Genomic DNA, 18,190 nt, shown 5'->3' on the forward strand with positions numbered 1-18,190 from the left:
ACCGGTAGCTGTCTGGTGTTGCAGGCTTCCAGAGGGCTATTGCTACTCGCTTCTCAACTGTGAGGGCTGATCTCATCTTGGTATTCTTGCACTTCAGGGCAGGAGAAAGCAAGTCACAAAGTTCCATGAAAGTGCCCTTATGCATGCGAAAGTTTCGCAGCCACTGGGAGTCATCCCAGACCTGCAACACTATGTGATCCCACCAGTCTGTGCTTGTTTCCCGAGCCCAGAATCGGCGTTCCACTGCATGAAGCTGCCCCATTACCACCATGATGTCCAAATTGCCAGGGCCCATGCTTTGAGAGAATTCTGTGTCCATGTCCTCATCACTCGTGATTGCGCTGTCGTCGCCTCCTTGCCTGCTTTTGCAGGTTCTGCACATACTGCAGAATAATGTGCTAGGTGTTTGCAATGCTCACAACAGCAGCGGTGAGCTGAGCGGGCTCCATGGTATGGCATCTGCAGGAGAGCAGAGTTGCAGCGGAAGAGGTGGATGATGACAGATGCCACAAGAATAGATATTTATACAGAACAATGAGAGGACCTGCGAGGTGGATTCATGGCACCAGGAGAGCAGAGTTGCAGCAGAAGTGGTGGAGGATGACGGCTAGCTCCGCGCACAAGCACCCGGGAGCACATGACAGACAACATGGAGAAATTCGCTATTGAGACAAGAGCAGCAGAGCAGGGTTGCAGTGGGAAGTGGTGGATGACAATGACAGTTAGCAGTCCTACTGCACTGTCTGCTGACAGCAGTATGGCATCTGCCGGAAAAAAGGTGTGAAACTATTGTCTGCCTTTGCTTTCACGGAGGGAGGGGCGACTGACGACATGTACCCAAAACCACCCTCGACAATTTTTTTGCCCCATCAGGCACTGGGAGCTCAACCCAGAATTCCAATGGGTAGCAGAGACTGCGGGAACTGTGGGATAGCTACCCACAGTGCAATGCTCCAAAAGTCGATGCTAGCCACAGTACTGTGGATGCACTCCACCAACTTAATGCGCTTAGTGTGGACATATGCAATCGACTGTATAAAATCGATTTCTAAAAATCTACTTTTATAAGATTGACCTAATTTTGTAGTGTAGACATACCCTTAGTTTTCTTGCTCCAATAACACCCAATTTGCACATTATAATATGTACACTAAACATTCTAAAATAATTCTAAAAACAATTTAGAGGAAAATACTGATGTTGCTATTGTGCTTAAAGTCTGCTTTTCCAGACTAATATAAACTATCACTTTAAAACATTAGCTGAAATTCTGCCCACAATCAGTTATGCAAGCCCACTGCAGTTACAGGGCTGATAGATATGTAACTTAGGTTTTGAATGGTTGTGATTATATTTATATGGGCTCTGGGCCTATCTCCCTATAGTTTACAGTGTTGTGGTAGCCATGTTGGTCCCTAGATATGAAGTAATATCTTTTATTGGAACTTCTGTTGGTGAGAGAGACAAACTTTTGAGCTACATGAGCTCTAGTGTAAAGGTGTTCACGGAATAGCATACCATTGTAAATATGACATACTGTAATACCAACCAATGAAGTAAAACATGCCGTCATTCCATTCTGTAAAAAAATCATATAAACCATGCCAGCAAATACTTCTGTAAAAATACAAAAAAAAAAAGAACAGCACATTTGCATGCCAGGCAAACAAAACCATCAGGTGAGCAAGTGGGGGAAAAAAGTAATCCTGTAACAATCTAAGCAGAAGATGGAGACTGCATTCCCAAGAAGCCTTCCTGCCTCTTGTAAGTCCATGAACTTTGAGAGAGGGATTTTTTTTCTGAAGTTTACTGGACTGAGTGGAGAGGAGTAGAGAAGCCCTAAGTTATCCTCCACCTGAGGAGACAAGGAAATCCAGCTCCTTGGACTCTGTGCGGACCTGACTCAGAGCATTGCTGGAAAAGGAAGATTGGTCAGGAAACTAAAACTGTAGCTTGTTGAGTTAGATCTTAGCCATTAGAAAGCATATTTTCACTTTTATTGGTAACTGTTTCTGTCTTTATCCCTTGTACTTGAACTCACTTAAAACCTCTCTCTTTTTGATTAAATAAACTCGTTTTACTTTTTAGCTAAACCAACCCAACAAACTGATGTTTCTGTCTCTTTAAATAAGCAGCAAACTTAATATCTTCTGTGCATGTTAAATGATAGGGGAGGTGCTTTGCAGAGAGACATCTCTGAGGAACTTGGGAGATGCAGTTTACTGATTGTTACCTGCAAAGCATGGCTAAGACTGGCCGAGTCTTGAGAAGTTTGCTGGTGAGTAAGACAGACTGGTGTGGAAGGGAGCTGACGCACAGTCTAATACACAGCAAAGCTCACCTCTGTACCTCAGCAAGAGTAACACAGTGGCTCACAGTTCTGGAGGTCTAGAACAGCATGTCACATACTCCACGTGGGTTTTCATCCTTATGGTTCTGCATGTGTGCAGATCCACTGGTTGCACACACCTGCCCTGTTATATTGTGCAGAGGCATTGTTGAACAGGTTCAGTCTGCAAAAGGTGTGGGCCTCTCTTTCACCAACTCTCCATTGTCTGGCCTCGCTACTAAAGGAGAAGCACTACATGTCCGCTGCATTTTGGGGGTTTACATGACTAGAGCCCTGCGCAGATACAAAATTTGTATCTGCATCCAATCCACCATCTGCAAACACGGTCCGCAGATATAAATCAGATATCCGCAGATTTACAAGGCTGTATAGTTACCACTCAGGGTTTGGCCCTTAAGAAATATGTATGTATACAGTAAATAATTTTTGAAGTGGAAGGTATTTGCAAAGTAGCGGCTACAGTTGTACTCTGTAATGCTATATGCTGCTGAAACAAGGCAGTGTGTGCATTTGTGTTTATGTAAAAAAAAAAAAAGTGTTCTTTTAAAGAGATAATTGTGCTGCAAAATGCACAGTGGTCCATCATAATCCCCAGATTCAGCTCTGATTCTTTGGTCTGGTGGACAAAATTCCATAAAGCTAAGGAGAAAGAAAAATATGAACTCATTTACTAGGGCCCAGATCCTCAAAGGTATTTAGATGCCTGACTCCAAAAGCCTGATCCTGGATCTCACATCATTGTAAACTGGGGCAGTAGCTCCATTAACTTCAGGGGAATCACTCCTGATTTGCAGCATAGGTGAGTTCAGACTCAATCTCTGAATCTTTAACCTAGCATGCTGATTCAGTATTGGAGAGGTAAACAGGAAGCATCTGTAGTCCTGAAGAATTTATAGTGCATTTGTTTAGCATTTTGTGAAATTAAACAAACAAAAAACTGTACATTAAAACTTCTCCACTAAGCCAGAACTCTTCCCCCCCTCCTTCCCAATGAGTAATGGAGAAACATCAATCACCCTGTTAGTCATGAGAGAAGTCTCTCTGTAGATATGGAATGCTGACTTTTAAGAAATCTCCTGACACTTAAAGAAAAAAAGCTACAGCAGTTGCAGCCTAGTAATGCCTTAGTCACTCCAGTGCTGCTGTATTGAGTTTACGAGAAACCTGACTACTTTCATTAGAGAGAAAACTACATTAGCCTTATTTTTAAAGTGACTATCACACAGATGAGATGAGAAAAGTAATCTTGGTCACAGCTGCTGCCCAGTGTTACCAGTTCTCCTGAATCTTACGATGATTTGGTGGGTTTTTTTAAAACCTCCAGTTGCTGGAGACATGTGAGTATATGCAAATTTCAGTTTTAATTTTTAAAGTAAGTTTCCACCCTCATGGTTGTGCAGAAAAATATGAAAGTGTGACTCTACTGTACCCCGAAGATTCAAAAATCAGAAGGCAAAAATAAAAGAACCCCAAATGTATTTTTTAATCAATCATGATTTTTTGCATCCTTACTCAAGTTTTTTGAGCTTTTGGTGTTGGCAGTACTGGTGACATGCGTGTAAGCTGCTGTGGCATGGGCGGCCTTCAAAGCGGGTAGAGCAGGAACTTGCTTGTTGGGCCCTACATAGGTGCAAGAACTAATACTTTTTAAAAAGATTATTTTTTAACTTTTTATTTTGCTTATTTTGTAAATAAACAAACAAACAAAAACCCACAGCCTGAGACAGACCCCTGGCATGGAAAATTTCAGCCCAAATGGTGGAAGTTAGGCAAAGTTGTAAGCAAATGAAAAACGGATCTTGTAATGGAAATCATCTGGCAACAATAAGTATAGGTTACAGAGGCGTTAGAAACTTCCTAATGGTGTATGTGGGGCGCCCACTGGTGCCCAAATCGTGGCCCCACCCTCCCGCATCACCTCTTCCCCTCAAGACCCTGCCCCTTTTCCCCATACGGCCGGTAAAAAGTTGTGGTGCGATGGCCCGTTGGCCCATCTCCCCCCTCCTCCCCCCCCCCCGCCTTCTGGCACCCCATATATAGGTGAAGCTGGCAGCACAACCTAATTGTGTAGCCTATCTTACTGTTATTCTGGATGGGTAAAATTCATCCCAGTGCAGAGGCCCACACTGGACTTAAGGGTCAAATTTCACCCATTATGCTGAGTCCCCTTAAAATAGTCAGTGTATATGCCCTGTATTTTATTTATATATATATATATATATATATATATATATATATATATATATATATATATATGCATGCCATTATGGAGAAAAATGATGCAACCTTACTGCAAAATCAAAGCAAAGCTGCTACTGATAGAATGCATACTTACTCCTAAGAACCTTCCATGCATTGGTTTTATTATGTAAAATCCCTTTGAAAGCAGTGGTGAATTTGAGATGAAATTTGCTTTAATTAAAATACCTGGTGAAAAGTAAATATTTAATGTTAAAAGGATAATTGCATGGTAACAGTTTAATATTAAATGCACAGATGCTAATTATCAAAATTTAAATGGTTAGGCAATTTAAAAAACAAAACTTTCTTTCCCCCCCTAGAATGACCATTGGCAGGGACACTATTGTGCACTTTAAAGACTAACTCCTTGCATATTTTTATTTTTCCAAACTTAAGCCACCTTTAATTGTGAAGGTAACTAAGATAGAGTTCTTGCAGGTTCATAAACTCTTTGGGGACCTAGTGCCTTTCTGTTAAAAAATAAGAAAGCTGAACTGATTAAAATAATTTTGTAAAAAAAAAATCGATTTGGAACGAAATAGCACTAACTTTGACCTTAATGCAGTTTGAAGCAGCAGAGACATAAAACCTGAAGAACTAGATCCATAATGTAAATGTAGACAGACTGATGTTCTTCAACTATAACAAAGCTATCAGGCATTTCTATAATGGGAACATTTTGTTCTCTGGGAATAGTAAAATGAAAAGCAAAATATTAATGCTCTAACACAGATGAAGATGCCTTGAGTTTATCCTCTGATGCTTAGGTCTTGTTTTGCTGATCTAACAATTTAAATCTCATTTGTAATCAATTCCTTTAGAAATCTTGCCATCCTCTGCTTGCATACTGTATTCTGTGTAAGTAAAAGGAAGCAGAACTGGCAGCTGAAATTAGGCTTTTACTAAAAAGCCAGTGGGTGCACATTCTCCCTTTGGAGCATGTGGCTGTACATAATTCCCATTAACTTTTATTACACACTTGCAGCAAAGGAAGAAAGTGGTAAAAAAACCTCAAAAAATTGTTAGCACTGAGTCCAGCCAGAGGTTATGCCCTCAACAGCACACATAGGCTGCTGTCCAGACAACAGTGGCCACCCACTGACCAAAGGAATAGCTCCTGGTCCTGTTTGCAGGCAACAGAAGAATGACTGGCTAATATAAATCAAGTTGTAACCATTGACAATTGATCTTTACAGAGCAATATTAGCCGCATGACTGGAGTCAGAAAAGCAGACCTAAAGAATTGTGTGCACACCCCTATCTTGATATTCAAGTCTGTACCAGGGATTCAGAGGAGTCAGTTGTGACACTTGGCAGATACCCACTGACCATGCCACTAAACACAAACAGCTAGCCAGAGGGTTACAGTTGGTTCAGGAGGATGCTGTAGACATCCATAACGCCCCCTCCAAGAGGAGGTCTGCAGCCAGATGCACTGCTGCAAAATTCGGTAGCACTGACCAGGGAGGAGGTATGGACAGAGCAGCCAGGGGATGAGCTGATTCAGTAGATCCCTTAAGTAGCCATCTCCAGACTGCTGCCATGGGTCCGCACTTCACTGTAAAGATGCCCTTATCCAGGGGTGGGTCTAATGCTATGAAGAACCACTAGCCAAACCCTCATTGCAGAAGAGCTTCTGGGACTGCAGTAATAGCCTGGAGGCAGCCTACAGAGAGGAATTCTGTCCCTGTGGAAGTCTTCAGCACATAGTTGTTTATTTGGGGTGGGTACTAGAAAAATAATTCGGCCTCAGTTCTTTGTGATTGTACATCTCAACAGCTGTGAGCATCAATCTTGTGAGAAAACACATACCTTAGTTTCATCAAAGAAAAGATTTATGTCAGTTGGCAAAAAGAACAACTTCCAACTGCGGTTTATTTCCAGCAATGCAAATAGGGCAATGTCTGAATAGAAAGGAATTTACTGGGTAAATTTTGGCCTGTGAAAATGGTTTGGTGCTAAAAATTCCTGAGATTCCAAAGCCCTGAAAGATAGGGACAGGGAAGGGAGGGGAAGTCAATTAAAATAGGAAAAGGCTGTACACTTAATTATTGTAATCTTTCACTTGCTTTGCTTTCAGCAGGCACCAATATACAACATGTGCGGCACAGCATCAAAATGCTGTCTTCTGACAGTGTATGAGAGAGACACTGGTCCACTGTACCTCATATAAGCCATTTAGAGCTCAGTTTTGTTCCTTATTTGTTTTTAGAACGACCAGGAGAAGAAAAATTCAGACAACATGACTAATGCTGAGGGAGTCAGTGGCAGCTTATACTAATTAACAAATTAAATTTTCAAATGGAGTGGAATCCATTTAAACTGAAGCCATATTATAAACTTTTTGTGACCATGACATACAGTAGCTGAAGTGGAATAAATTCATCCTCTATAATCACACTAATGACTGCAGGAAGTGGCAGGAGAAATAGTAATTCTTCTGGATATTTTAGGAGAATTTAACTTTTGCAACACACACATATTGGATGCACATAAACAGAAGAAATTAAGTCATGACGTTCTCAACCAGTGCAGATTCCCCAGAACTAACAACAGTGGAAGCTGTAGCGTAGACAAGGCTCAGGCATTTTTACCATCCTGACATCTAACCTTGTTCAAAACTTACTTAAAGGTGCAACATAAACTCTACCATCCGTTAGAAGACATGCTGTAAAAAATGCCACCAATATGACTGCTTCCACCAGTTATGGTAGGCATCGCCAAGTGGTGCTGCTTTACAGTCTTCAACGTTGTTCTTCTCAGTGAATAAACGTTCAGTTGTGAGAAGACTTGCTGTGTTTTTAGCTCTGCTGTGCAAGGCTCGGTAAGGGGAACTGTGTGACCAGCAGGAGGGTAATTTGCTGTCTGCCTTGATCTCTGATTACAGTCAATTCTTGAGGCAGAGTTTCTCTGTGGCAACCAGTTATTGGTGTTGGGCTGAGGTTTCGGAAAGAAGGAATTGCCTGGACCACCTGTATTCCAGGACAGCTGTGTAGGTGTAAATAAAGTTACACTAAAGCCTTGTCTTCACTGCTAAAAGTGGTGTGTTTTTTACTGCAGGGTAACTAATGCATATAAATGCTCATGAGCTGTCCATAGGTAAAAACATAGCGAAGACCAAGCACTTTAGTTTTACCATGAGGTAGACTGCGAGGTACGCAGCCCTGTACTTCCTCCAGGAGTTGACCTCAGTGAGTTTATCTTGTATATAACAAGAGGGCAGAGAAGGGTCACAGTGTGTAGATAAGGTATTTCTATAGCAATCCAGCAAAAGAAGATGAGGAACATAGTGTTGTTTTTTCCTGTATGTTCATAACTTGTACAACATGTAGATACACGTATACTGTACAGAGACAGCCAAATTGATCCTTGGTGTAAATGGTGCCCCTTATCTAAAAACAGTGGAGATGTACCTGCATATACCAGGATTGAATTTTGCCGCTATGGGGCCTAAGCCTGTCCCACTGAAGTCAATGAGAGTTTTGCCATCGATGGATTTCGTTGGGAGCATGATCCAGCCCATAATGCATTATGGAGGCACCGGAGTAACCCTGGAGTCAAGATTAAGTTGAAATTCACACTTCAAGTGTATTAAATTCTCACAATATTGCGCTCCTTTGAGAAGAATATTCTTTGGAACCTTTCTAAATAGTCTCAGCTAAAAAAACGGTAAATATTCCAAATAATACAATATGTAATCCCCAAAATCACCAGGCAGAAACAGTGATGTAGCCATTTATTTTGGCTTTTACATACATTTTTTTCACGTTGGTAACATTTTATTTATTTATTTTACCTTATAAGAATTCCTGCTGTTTTTGGTATTGTTCCCTGACTCGCTCAAGTAGGGTGTAGCATATGCAGTCTATGGATGCCTCACACTCACAAACCAAGACTGGGGAAACAACCTTCACAAAGTAGAAGTGTTATTCAAAACCGCAGTTGCCTCAATGCAAGAAAATAACTTTAGCCATCACAGAAATTTCCTTTTTTCTATTTTATATCCCTAACTGTGATTTTTAGGATGTGAGTTTTCTGGCCTTTTTTCTTATTCTGTTCTTCAGTGCATTTATAGTGTTTTTATTTTCCTTCTTTGTTCAATCTGCCTGTCCTACAACTAAAAACTGAATACCTTTTCTTTGTCATTTCCTCAGATCTTCAGCACTGCTTTTTTGTCTTCCTTTCTTAATGTTTCCCTCATGTTTAATTTAAAGCATTTGACTTTTATCTTAGTCAGTCTCTTTGGCTTCTTTTGCTCTCCTTACTTTCATTTCCTCTTTCAAGTATTCTCTTACTGTTGCAGCAATATTCCTATTCTTCTTCTTAACCTACATATATAGCAGCTGTTTTAAGCGCTTTTCTCTCTTGTTGTTGCCGTTTGATTTTTGATCACCACAACCTGGGATTGAAATTCACATTAAAATTTCCAGAGTATTTTTCTACTGATAACATATCTTTTCATGCTGGAGAAATATGTGAAAGACTACTATAAATGGATTGTAAATTATAAGTATTTTGATAGCTGATGCGACTGCTGAGTAGCTGTGTCCTTATTTTGGTCCGCAGATAATTCTTTAGATTAAAAAAAGAAAGAAAAAAGATCTGGAGCACACAAATAGGGTTAGATCTTTTTTTAAAAGGATAGAAAAAATGAGTACAACCCATGTTTATAGATCAGTGGATTCATTGCTTAGCGTACAGACATGCTTTAAAATGAGGATTTCACAGAGAATGCTTCTAAATAAAGATTGGGTTGAAAGGAGCCCTGATTACCAAAAACCACTTTTTGGTTTAGGTTTTGAGGCTAATTACCTTAAATGTGAGCCTAACTATGGGAAAGTGGATAAAAGTTTTGAGGCATCTTTTGGGATCACTGTGTTTTCTATTCCTCTTCCCCTCTCAGAAGCACACCCTAAAAGATCTTCTATATGCTAAGGGAAAAAATGAAACTCATGATACAGTGGTGGAAACTGTAGTGTCATGGAGGTAAAAACGCCTGCCCTCCATCTACATCTTGTGTTACCATGGCAGCTCTAAGCTCATATTTCTGTTCTGGTTGGGAGGGGAACACAAATGCTTCACCTGCAAGTATTTGTTGTGGCTAGAAAAAAAAAGTCACACCTTTAACTGGGGAAAGTAAACATCTTGCACCCTTTTGGGAGCTGTGAATCACCTTTTGCTGGAGAGAAGGTTGCCATGATCTGGAGCTGCACTGAGGGTGAATTACAGGTCCATGTCTTTCACTGTAGATGCAGCCAAAGGCTCTGGTGACCATCCCTCTGGCAAAAGCTCTTACAAATTCTGCTTATTCAGATGGCTAGAGAGAGCTGCTGCAGCAAGACATTAGGCATGCCTAGCCCTTCCTCAGGGACTGAGTGTGCAGCCTCTTCAGATTTCTTGTTTTAAGTGTTATATTTTTAGACAAAGCACTTTAAAATGGTCTGAACTACAAAATATTTTGCTTTCCTCAGTTAAAGAAAAACCCTGTTGTGTGTCACAGCGTGACCCAACCTTTTTAGAGCTACATCAAATACTTGTAGCGTAGGATGTTGTCGTTTCTTGGTCTTTTTCACAATAAGGACAGAAATAAAAACACAGTTGCCATTGTAACACAAGGTGGAGTCTGACATCCAAACTTCTGTAAATAAAAATCCAGCTGCAGCATTTGATCCATCTGCTTACATTCTGAAGAAAACAATAATGATGTGCTTGTGACCCATAATTTGTGGAATTATGTAAGCAGGGAATTTATCTTATATATTCCGCATTTCAATTATGCTGCACAAGTGACAACAGTTATAAAATCTTAGGCTTCAGTGCTTTACCATCTTTGCCACCCTTCTGTCTTCTTCAAGATTCAAATAGCCATATCTGTTTGTTTTAATTAACAGTTGACTTGTACTATTAGAAGATAGTTACAAAAAGGGAGATACAGTGTAGTCCAAAGTGTCTGTAGAATGACATTTGTCGTCTGTTGCTGAGACTTGAGAGATCAGAAAAATGGAAACTGCATCTTAATCTTAATTTCTAGCTTGTTTACAGTTTTGAATGTTTCAAAGCATTTATAACAGAGGAATAACAGAATAAAACTGACTATAATCATGTGATCAATCAATATCTGCTGGTGTTGTCAGTTTTCAATCTAACAATTGAGTTGAATATGCTTGCTATTGCATTGGCATTCCTAAAGTGGGGTATGTCTAACAGCAGAACGTTAGCTCACAGGAAGTCATTTTATGACCCACAAATATTCTTCTTGTCAGAATGCAAAGTGGGTCTGATCATAAGCATGGAACAGCAACAGAATGAAAAATAAAAGCTGACAGTAATGCATTACACACCTTTATTCCTGTTTCCTTGCCCAGCCTTAGTTCCTGTGGCTATGTCTACACTACACAGCTTTTAGCGACACAGCTGTGTCTCCATAGCCATATTGCTAAAAGTTGCACAGTGTAGCCACCGTTTGTTGGCTCTCCTGCTGACAAAAAAACTTCTACCCGCCATGAGCGGCGTTTGCGTTGTCGGCAGGAGAGCACTCCTGACGACAATGCACTGTTCACACTGGCACTCGTTGGTGGCAAAATTTTTGTCTTTTAGGGTTGGTGTTTTTTTTTTTTTAAACACCTCTGAAAGACAAAAGTTTTGTCGTTCAGTTGCCAGTGTAGACATAGCCTAAATCTACTCCAAGCATTGGTTTTAGAGAACATCAGCAGAGTTGCTGAGGGACCCCTGGCAGTGTGATACCCTGGGGCTCTCTTCCAGTCTGTGTTTTTGAGAACTCAGTGCCGGCTGAGGTTTGTTTAAATCTGCCAAGCTCCTCTTTTTACAGCTACTTAGGGCATGGCTACAATTGCAGATGTAGAGCACTGTGAGTTAAACCCGTCTTCGTAGAGTGCAGTAGGGAAAGCGCTGCAGTCTGTCCACACTGACAGCTGACAGCGCATTGGCATGGCCACATTTGCGGCACTTGCAGCAGCATTCGGCGTGGTGCATTATGGGCAGTTATCCCAGCATGCAAGTGACTGCAACGTGCTTTTCAAATGGGGGCTGGGATGGGATGGAGTGTGGCAGGGAGTGTGTTGTGTGTATGTGGGGGGAGAGAGAGTGGGTTTTTGGGGTGCTGAGAGTGTGTCAGCATGCTGTCTTGTAAGTTCAGACCTTCCCTCCCCTGCCTCCTTCTCAGTAAATGTTTGCTTTTTCTCGGAGCTGAGAAGCAGCCGCATTCCTGCAGCCGATTTCACAACAATGACAAGAGTGGCCACTTGACTTAAGGGGATTATGGGACGTTTCCGGAGGCTGATCAGAGCTCAGTAAAGCAACACCTCGTCCACACTGGCGCTGTGGCGCTCCAATGGGGGCACAGCAAATGTTATTCCACTTGCCGAGGTGGAGTACCAGCAGAGATGTAGCCGCGGAGTCAGAGCGCTCTATGTGCCTTGCCAGTGTGGACAGGTAGTGAGCTAGTGCGCCCGGGGCTCCTTTATTGCGCTGTAACTTGCAAGTGTAGTCAAGCTCTTAGGCTTTGTCTTCACTGACAGTGTTATCTCACTGTAAAATCCTAAGGGAAGACAAAGCATTTGTAGTGTTTACTGCAAGATAGCTAGGTGAGGTCATACCCATACCCAAATCATGGTTCTTGACCTTGTCAAGTTTACCTCTCTGTAAAACTGATGTGCCTTGTCTTCGCTATGTTTTGCGGCAGATTAGCTAACTCAGCGGCTCCCAAACTTTTATTGGTTCACGTACCACCCAGTGGCAGATTTAGAGTTAGTAGGGCCCTGTGCACAGCTTTATTTTTGGCTGCCCCCCGCCCCCCCCCCCGGGGACCCAGCCCAGAAAAAGAACATTCTCTCTTATCTCCCCCACTGTTTTTCATTCTTTTTTCTTCATCCTCCTCCTATATTATAAGTAATAGGAAGTAAATGAAAATAAAGTGAGGCATCTCAATTGTTTTTGTAGTCTTTTTTTTTTCCCCCTCCACAGACCACTTGAAAACTGCTGAGGGTCTCGGTGGACCACTTAATGATCTTTCCAAATGTTGTTTGTACTGTTAGCTAACTATTATAAAGTGCTTTGGATAAGAGCGCTTTATAAAAAAAACTTAATAACCTTTCCTCGGTCCACCTGAATGGAGTTCTGGACCACAGTTTGAGAACTTCTGGTCTAGATGAAAGCCTTATTTGCATTATGCTAACGTGAAAAATATGTAAAAATAAAAAGTATAGATGATGCATGAAGGGAAAAATAAAAGTTAACTTCCTCTGAAGAAACGTATTCAATTTGAAAAACAATATATTTATTCAGATAGCTTTTTTCCTACACTTTTTCTTTACAAAATCATCAATTAAGTCATCGTAAGTAATATTTTGTAAAGAGGCACTTCCAATTATCAATAGAATAATCACAGAATCATCGAATATCAGGGTTGGAAGGGACCTCAGGAGGTCATCTAGTCCAACCTCATGCTCAAAGCAGGACCAATCCACAACTAAATCATCCCAGCCAGGGTTTTGTAAAGCCTGACCTTAAAAACCTCTAAGGAAGGAGATTCTACCATCTTCCTAGGTAACCCATTCCAGTGCTTCACCACCCTCCCAGTGAAAAAGTTTTTCCTAATAGTCAACCTAAACCTCCCCCACTGCAACTTGAGACCATTACTCCTCGTTCTGTCATCTGCTACCACTGAGAACAATCTAGATCCATCCTCTTTGGAACCCCCTTTCAGGTAGTTATCTGAAAAGCAGTTATCAAATCCCCCCTCATTCTTTTCTTCTGCAGACTAAATAATCCCCGTTCCCTCAACCTCTCCTCATAAGTCATGTGTTCCATCCCCCTAATCATATTTGTTGCCCTCCTCTGGACTCTTCCCAATTTTTCCACATCCTTCTTGTAGTGTGGGGCCCAAAACTGGACACAGTACTCCAGATGAGGCCTCACCAATGCCAAATAGAAGGGAATGATTACGTCCCTGGATCTGCTGGCAATGCTCCTATTTATACAGCCCAAAATGCCATTAACCTTCTTGGCAACAAGGGCACACTGTTGACTCATATCCAGCTTCTCGTCCACTGTAATCCCTAGGTCCTTTTCTACAGAACTGCTGCCTAGCCACTCGGTCCCTTGTCTGTAGCAGTGCATGGGATTCTTTCATCCTAAGTGCAGGACTCTGCACTTGTCCTTATTAAACCTCATCAGATTTCTTTTGGCCCAATCCTCTAATTTGTCTAGGTCCCTCTGTATCTTATCCTACCCTCTAGCGTATCTACCACTCCTCCCAGCTTAATGTCATCTGCAGACTTGTTGAGGGTTTGCAGTCCACGCCATCCTCCAGATCATTAATGAAGATATTGAACAAAAACGACCCCAGGACCGATTCCTGGAGCACTCCATTTAATACCGGCTGCCAACTAGACATGGAGCCATTGATCACGACCCATTGAGCCTGGCTTTAGTTTAAAGTGGTACGCTTTGTAATATTTCGAGACTTCAGTAGTAACCATAGAGTACAGTAGTTCCTCTGGCATGCTGTAGCCTGCTGAGAGAATTCATATGTAAATGTCAGCTAAATACAAGAATTCATAGATTTTAAGGTGAGAAGGGAACATTATGATCAAACCATCCGACCTCCTGCATTACATAATCCATAAAATGTCACTCAATAATTTCTGCATCAAATTAATAACTTCTGTTTGAGTTATAGTGTATTCATTTAGAAAAATATCCAGTCTTGACTTAAAGACTGCAAGTAATAGAGAATCCACTATATCCCTTGTTAGTTGTTCCAATGCTTAATTATTGTCATTGTTAAATGTTTGCACCTTATTTATAGTCTGGGGGTTTTTTGAGCTTCAGTTTCCAATCATTGGGTCTCATTATGCCTTTCTTTTCTAAATTAAAGAGCTGTGTATTTTTGGAAATCTCTCCCCATGTAGGTTCTTGCAGACCATGATCAAATCACCTACGAACCTGCTCTTTGATAAACCAAATAGATTGATGAGTGACTGATACTTTCAATAACTGAAAATTTTGAAGTTAACATTATTTGTGTGTAAAGAGATGCCTTTTTATTTGTCTCTGAGTCCAAGCAAGAGATGGGGGTTGCTGTTTAATGTGAGAAAATATTTTGGGGATCAGCATATATGAATGAACTGACTCTTTAATTTTTAAAGCTAATGAGAAATCTGTATCTCTTCCATACATATTAAATTATTTTACAGGGCAGCAAGGGGCACTACCGATATCACTGGCAGAGTCACAATGTCAAGCACAGTGGAGTGGATGATATGGTCCTTCTCTCCAAAATCACAGAGGATTCCATAGTGGAGAATCTAAAGAAACGATACATGGACGATTTCATCTTTGTATCCTTTATGGGCATGTTTTTACTCGGGCAATGTGGGCTTGCTGCTATAGAGTATAAGACTAATTAATATATATTATATATATCTCGTTCCGTCCATCCATGAAAGCAGATCAGTGAAAGATGCTGAGCATTTTATATGAAAGTTCATGTGGGATTAAGCAAAATGCTTTACACACTGAGCAAAAAGTTGCGGCCAGGAGATAGTACTCTTCCATTTAGTAGCACAAAACACGTTTGTTCCTTTGGAGCTTCGTCTCTCTTGGGTTACTCTTGCGAAGTTTTTAGTCCTGTGTTTTGCACTGATGAAAGCATGTCTGATACTTCATTTTCTCCCTATAAAAATGTGGCATTTGTGTTAAAATTATCTGTCTAACAAAGTGGTATTACTAAGTGTTTTTCAGAAGAATTCATGGTTAAATCAGACATGTTAGATTTTAGATTCTTGTTGTAAATACTATTATTCCTTTTTTATCCCTCTCCAGTTTGTGCAGGCTTTTATTTATTTTATTTTATTTTATTTTATTTTTAATCTAGAGATCAGCTCCTGAACTTTCAGTTGTTAATGTGTCCATCTATGAATGAACATTGGTCTGTGCCACTTTGGGCAGAGGTTACTGAATCTTTCCACTAAATGCTGACATTGTTTGTGAGCAGAAAACAATCATTTCATGTTTATACTGACATAATGAGTGCGTGGTTTACCATATTGGTGCCCTGGATGTTGTCATTCTTTTCTGAATCAAATCCAAAAATGTATGAGTGGAGCACTGCAAATTCACAATATAGAAATTATGTCCAGTAACTTTTATTTCCTCGCTGGCTAACATGACATCATTTTGTAGCTATTATTCCATAACAATAGATTCTTATGTAGGGCACTAAATGCTAATTCTACAATTTGGGGGTAGGGAAGTGTTTAAACAGTAGATTGTTTACCCATGAACACTTCCAGATTGCTAAATAGAATCTGAAATCCTTACTAAATTGGGCTCTTACACATAGACACACAGCTAAATCCAAGCACCAGTGAACTAGGTCTGACTGTAAAATGGTATCAGTCACCACCTACAAGCAGATAACATCTTTCATTCCAAAGGATCCTAACATGTTTTACAAACCGTATATAGGCGTGCGTAGTATATATTTATACATATATTACACACAGGAAGAATTACACACAGAGGAATTACTTCATCTATCCATTAAATTCTCCCCAGTAAAACACTGCAGCTATGTAAGAGCGCACAGCACAGCTATATAACAGTTGAGGAGAGGAAGTGAAGTACTATAGGTTCCACTTAATAGCAATCCTGATATTAGCAACTTCTGGTTAATGGCAATATATTGCCAGGAACTAATCCCATTCCATTTAACATCATTGTTACTAGGATTTGGATATTAGCAATAGCATGTGGCTTATTACCACCTCTTTTTGGAAGAAAGGCGCCACCTGCAGGCAGTTTGCAAGGCTGCTGCCCCAAAAGGAAGTGCTTGGATGTGCTGAGCACCCCTTACAGGCAGGTTTTTGGGGCTGCAACTAGAGAAGAAAGTGCTAAGACTTGCCTTCTCTGGCTGCAGCCGAATAAACCGGCCTGGGGCCAGCACTCAGCACATCTCAGTGCTTCCTTCTCGGACCACAGTCCTGCAATGGACCACGCAGAAGGTGTGGGGCTGCAAGGGGAGGCTCTGGGCCACACAGTAACAGGGAGAGGGGCTGGAGCCCAGATGCTAGAGCTGTATAGTACCTCTCCCTACACTCTCTAGGTTGCACCCTGCTGTGGGACTGTGCACAGGGAAGGAATCGCTGGAATGTGCTGAGCCCCGACTCCTGGAGAGCGCAGGAAGAGGTAGTATGCAACTTTGTGGGCTCCAGCACCCCCACTCACGATGGAAAGCCCCAGCATCTGGGCTGAAGCCCCCTTCCCTGCTGCTACCTTGCTCTCAGGCAGGTTAGTAGGGCTGCAGCCAAGGAAGGCACATCCCAGTGCTTCCTTCCCTGGCTGTTGCCGCTTATTAGCAACTGCAGATAATAGCAACTTTTTGCTGGCAAATGAGGGGTTGCTAATTAGCGAAATTTACGGTATTCCATATCCATGAATCTGCAGGAGGATTTCAGGTAGCAGAATGTAATTACCCAAAGCAGAATTTAACCAGGACACCAGAGTAGCCTCCTATAAAAGTGGTTCTCAACCAGGGGTACATGCACCCCTGGGGGTACACAGAGGTCTTCCAGAGAGTACATCAACTCATCGAGATATTTGCCTGGTTTTACAACTGGCTACATAAAAAGCACAAGTGAAGTTGATACAAACTAAAATTTCATACAGGCAATGACTTGTTTATACTGCTGTATATACTATACACTGAAATGTAAGTACAATATTTATATACCAATTGATTTATTTTATAATTATATGGTAAAAATGAGAAAGTAAGAAATTTTTCAACAATAGTGTGCTGTGACACTTCTGTATTTTTATGGCGGATTTTATAAGCAAGTATTTTTTAAGTGAGGTGAAACTTGAGGTTATGCAAGACAAATCAGATTCCTGAAAGGGGTACAGTAGTCTGGCAAGGTTGAGAGCCACTGCCCTACAACACCATTCTGGGGTGCTGCTTTCACAGTAACTTGCCTAGAACAGTGTCACCTACTGAATCACCAGCACCACTTCCTGCAGCACCCTTAGTAAGTCTCTCATCAGAGAACTGACCCAACCTGAGAGTATGCTGCTTCACTTCTTTCAGAGTAGTAGCCGGGTTAGTCTGTATTCGCAAAAAGAAAAGGAGGACTTGTGGCACCTTAGAGACTAACCAATTTATCTGAGCATAAGCTTTCGTGAGCTACAGCTCACTTCATCGGATGCATTCAGTGGAAAATACCGCTCTCCTGCTGATATTAGCTCATCTTAAGTGATCACTCTCCTTACTGTGTGTATGATAACACCCATTGTTTCATGTTCTCTGTGTATATAAAGCTCCCCACTGTATTTTCCACTGAATGCATCCGATTAATGCATCACAAAAGCTTATGCTCAAATAAATTTGTTAGTCTCTACGGTGCCACAAGTACTCCTTTTCTTTTTGCTTAACATCTGTACATCAGGTAGCTCCACTGAAGTTTACACCACTGAGAGTTCAGACAGTCCCTTTAAAATGCTGCTTTTTGTCACGTTCACAACAGCTAGTCCTTCTCAAGCTGTCAATAAGACACTCCAGAAGTGGCTAAACAGTTCAAA

General features: G+C 41.2%; 1 protein-coding gene across 2 annotated transcripts in view; it reads left to right on the forward strand.

Moving 5' to 3' along the window:
* The window catches only part of MYO1E (myosin IE), a 146,293-nt gene that overhangs the window by 46,050 nt on the left and 82,053 nt on the right, over positions 1–18,190 (forward strand). For both annotated transcript variants that reach the window (XM_048867037.2, XM_048867038.2), the window contains exon 2: positions 14,809–14,952. In XM_048867037.2, the coding sequence (XP_048722994.1) occupies positions 14,809–14,952 (144 nt within the window). The remainder of the gene's footprint in view (positions 1–14,808; positions 14,953–18,190) is intronic.

This window comes from Caretta caretta, chromosome 10 (assembly GCF_965140235.1).
Source record: "Caretta caretta isolate rCarCar2 chromosome 10, rCarCar1.hap1, whole genome shotgun sequence".
Lineage (NCBI taxonomy): Eukaryota > Metazoa > Chordata > Testudines > Cheloniidae > Caretta > Caretta caretta.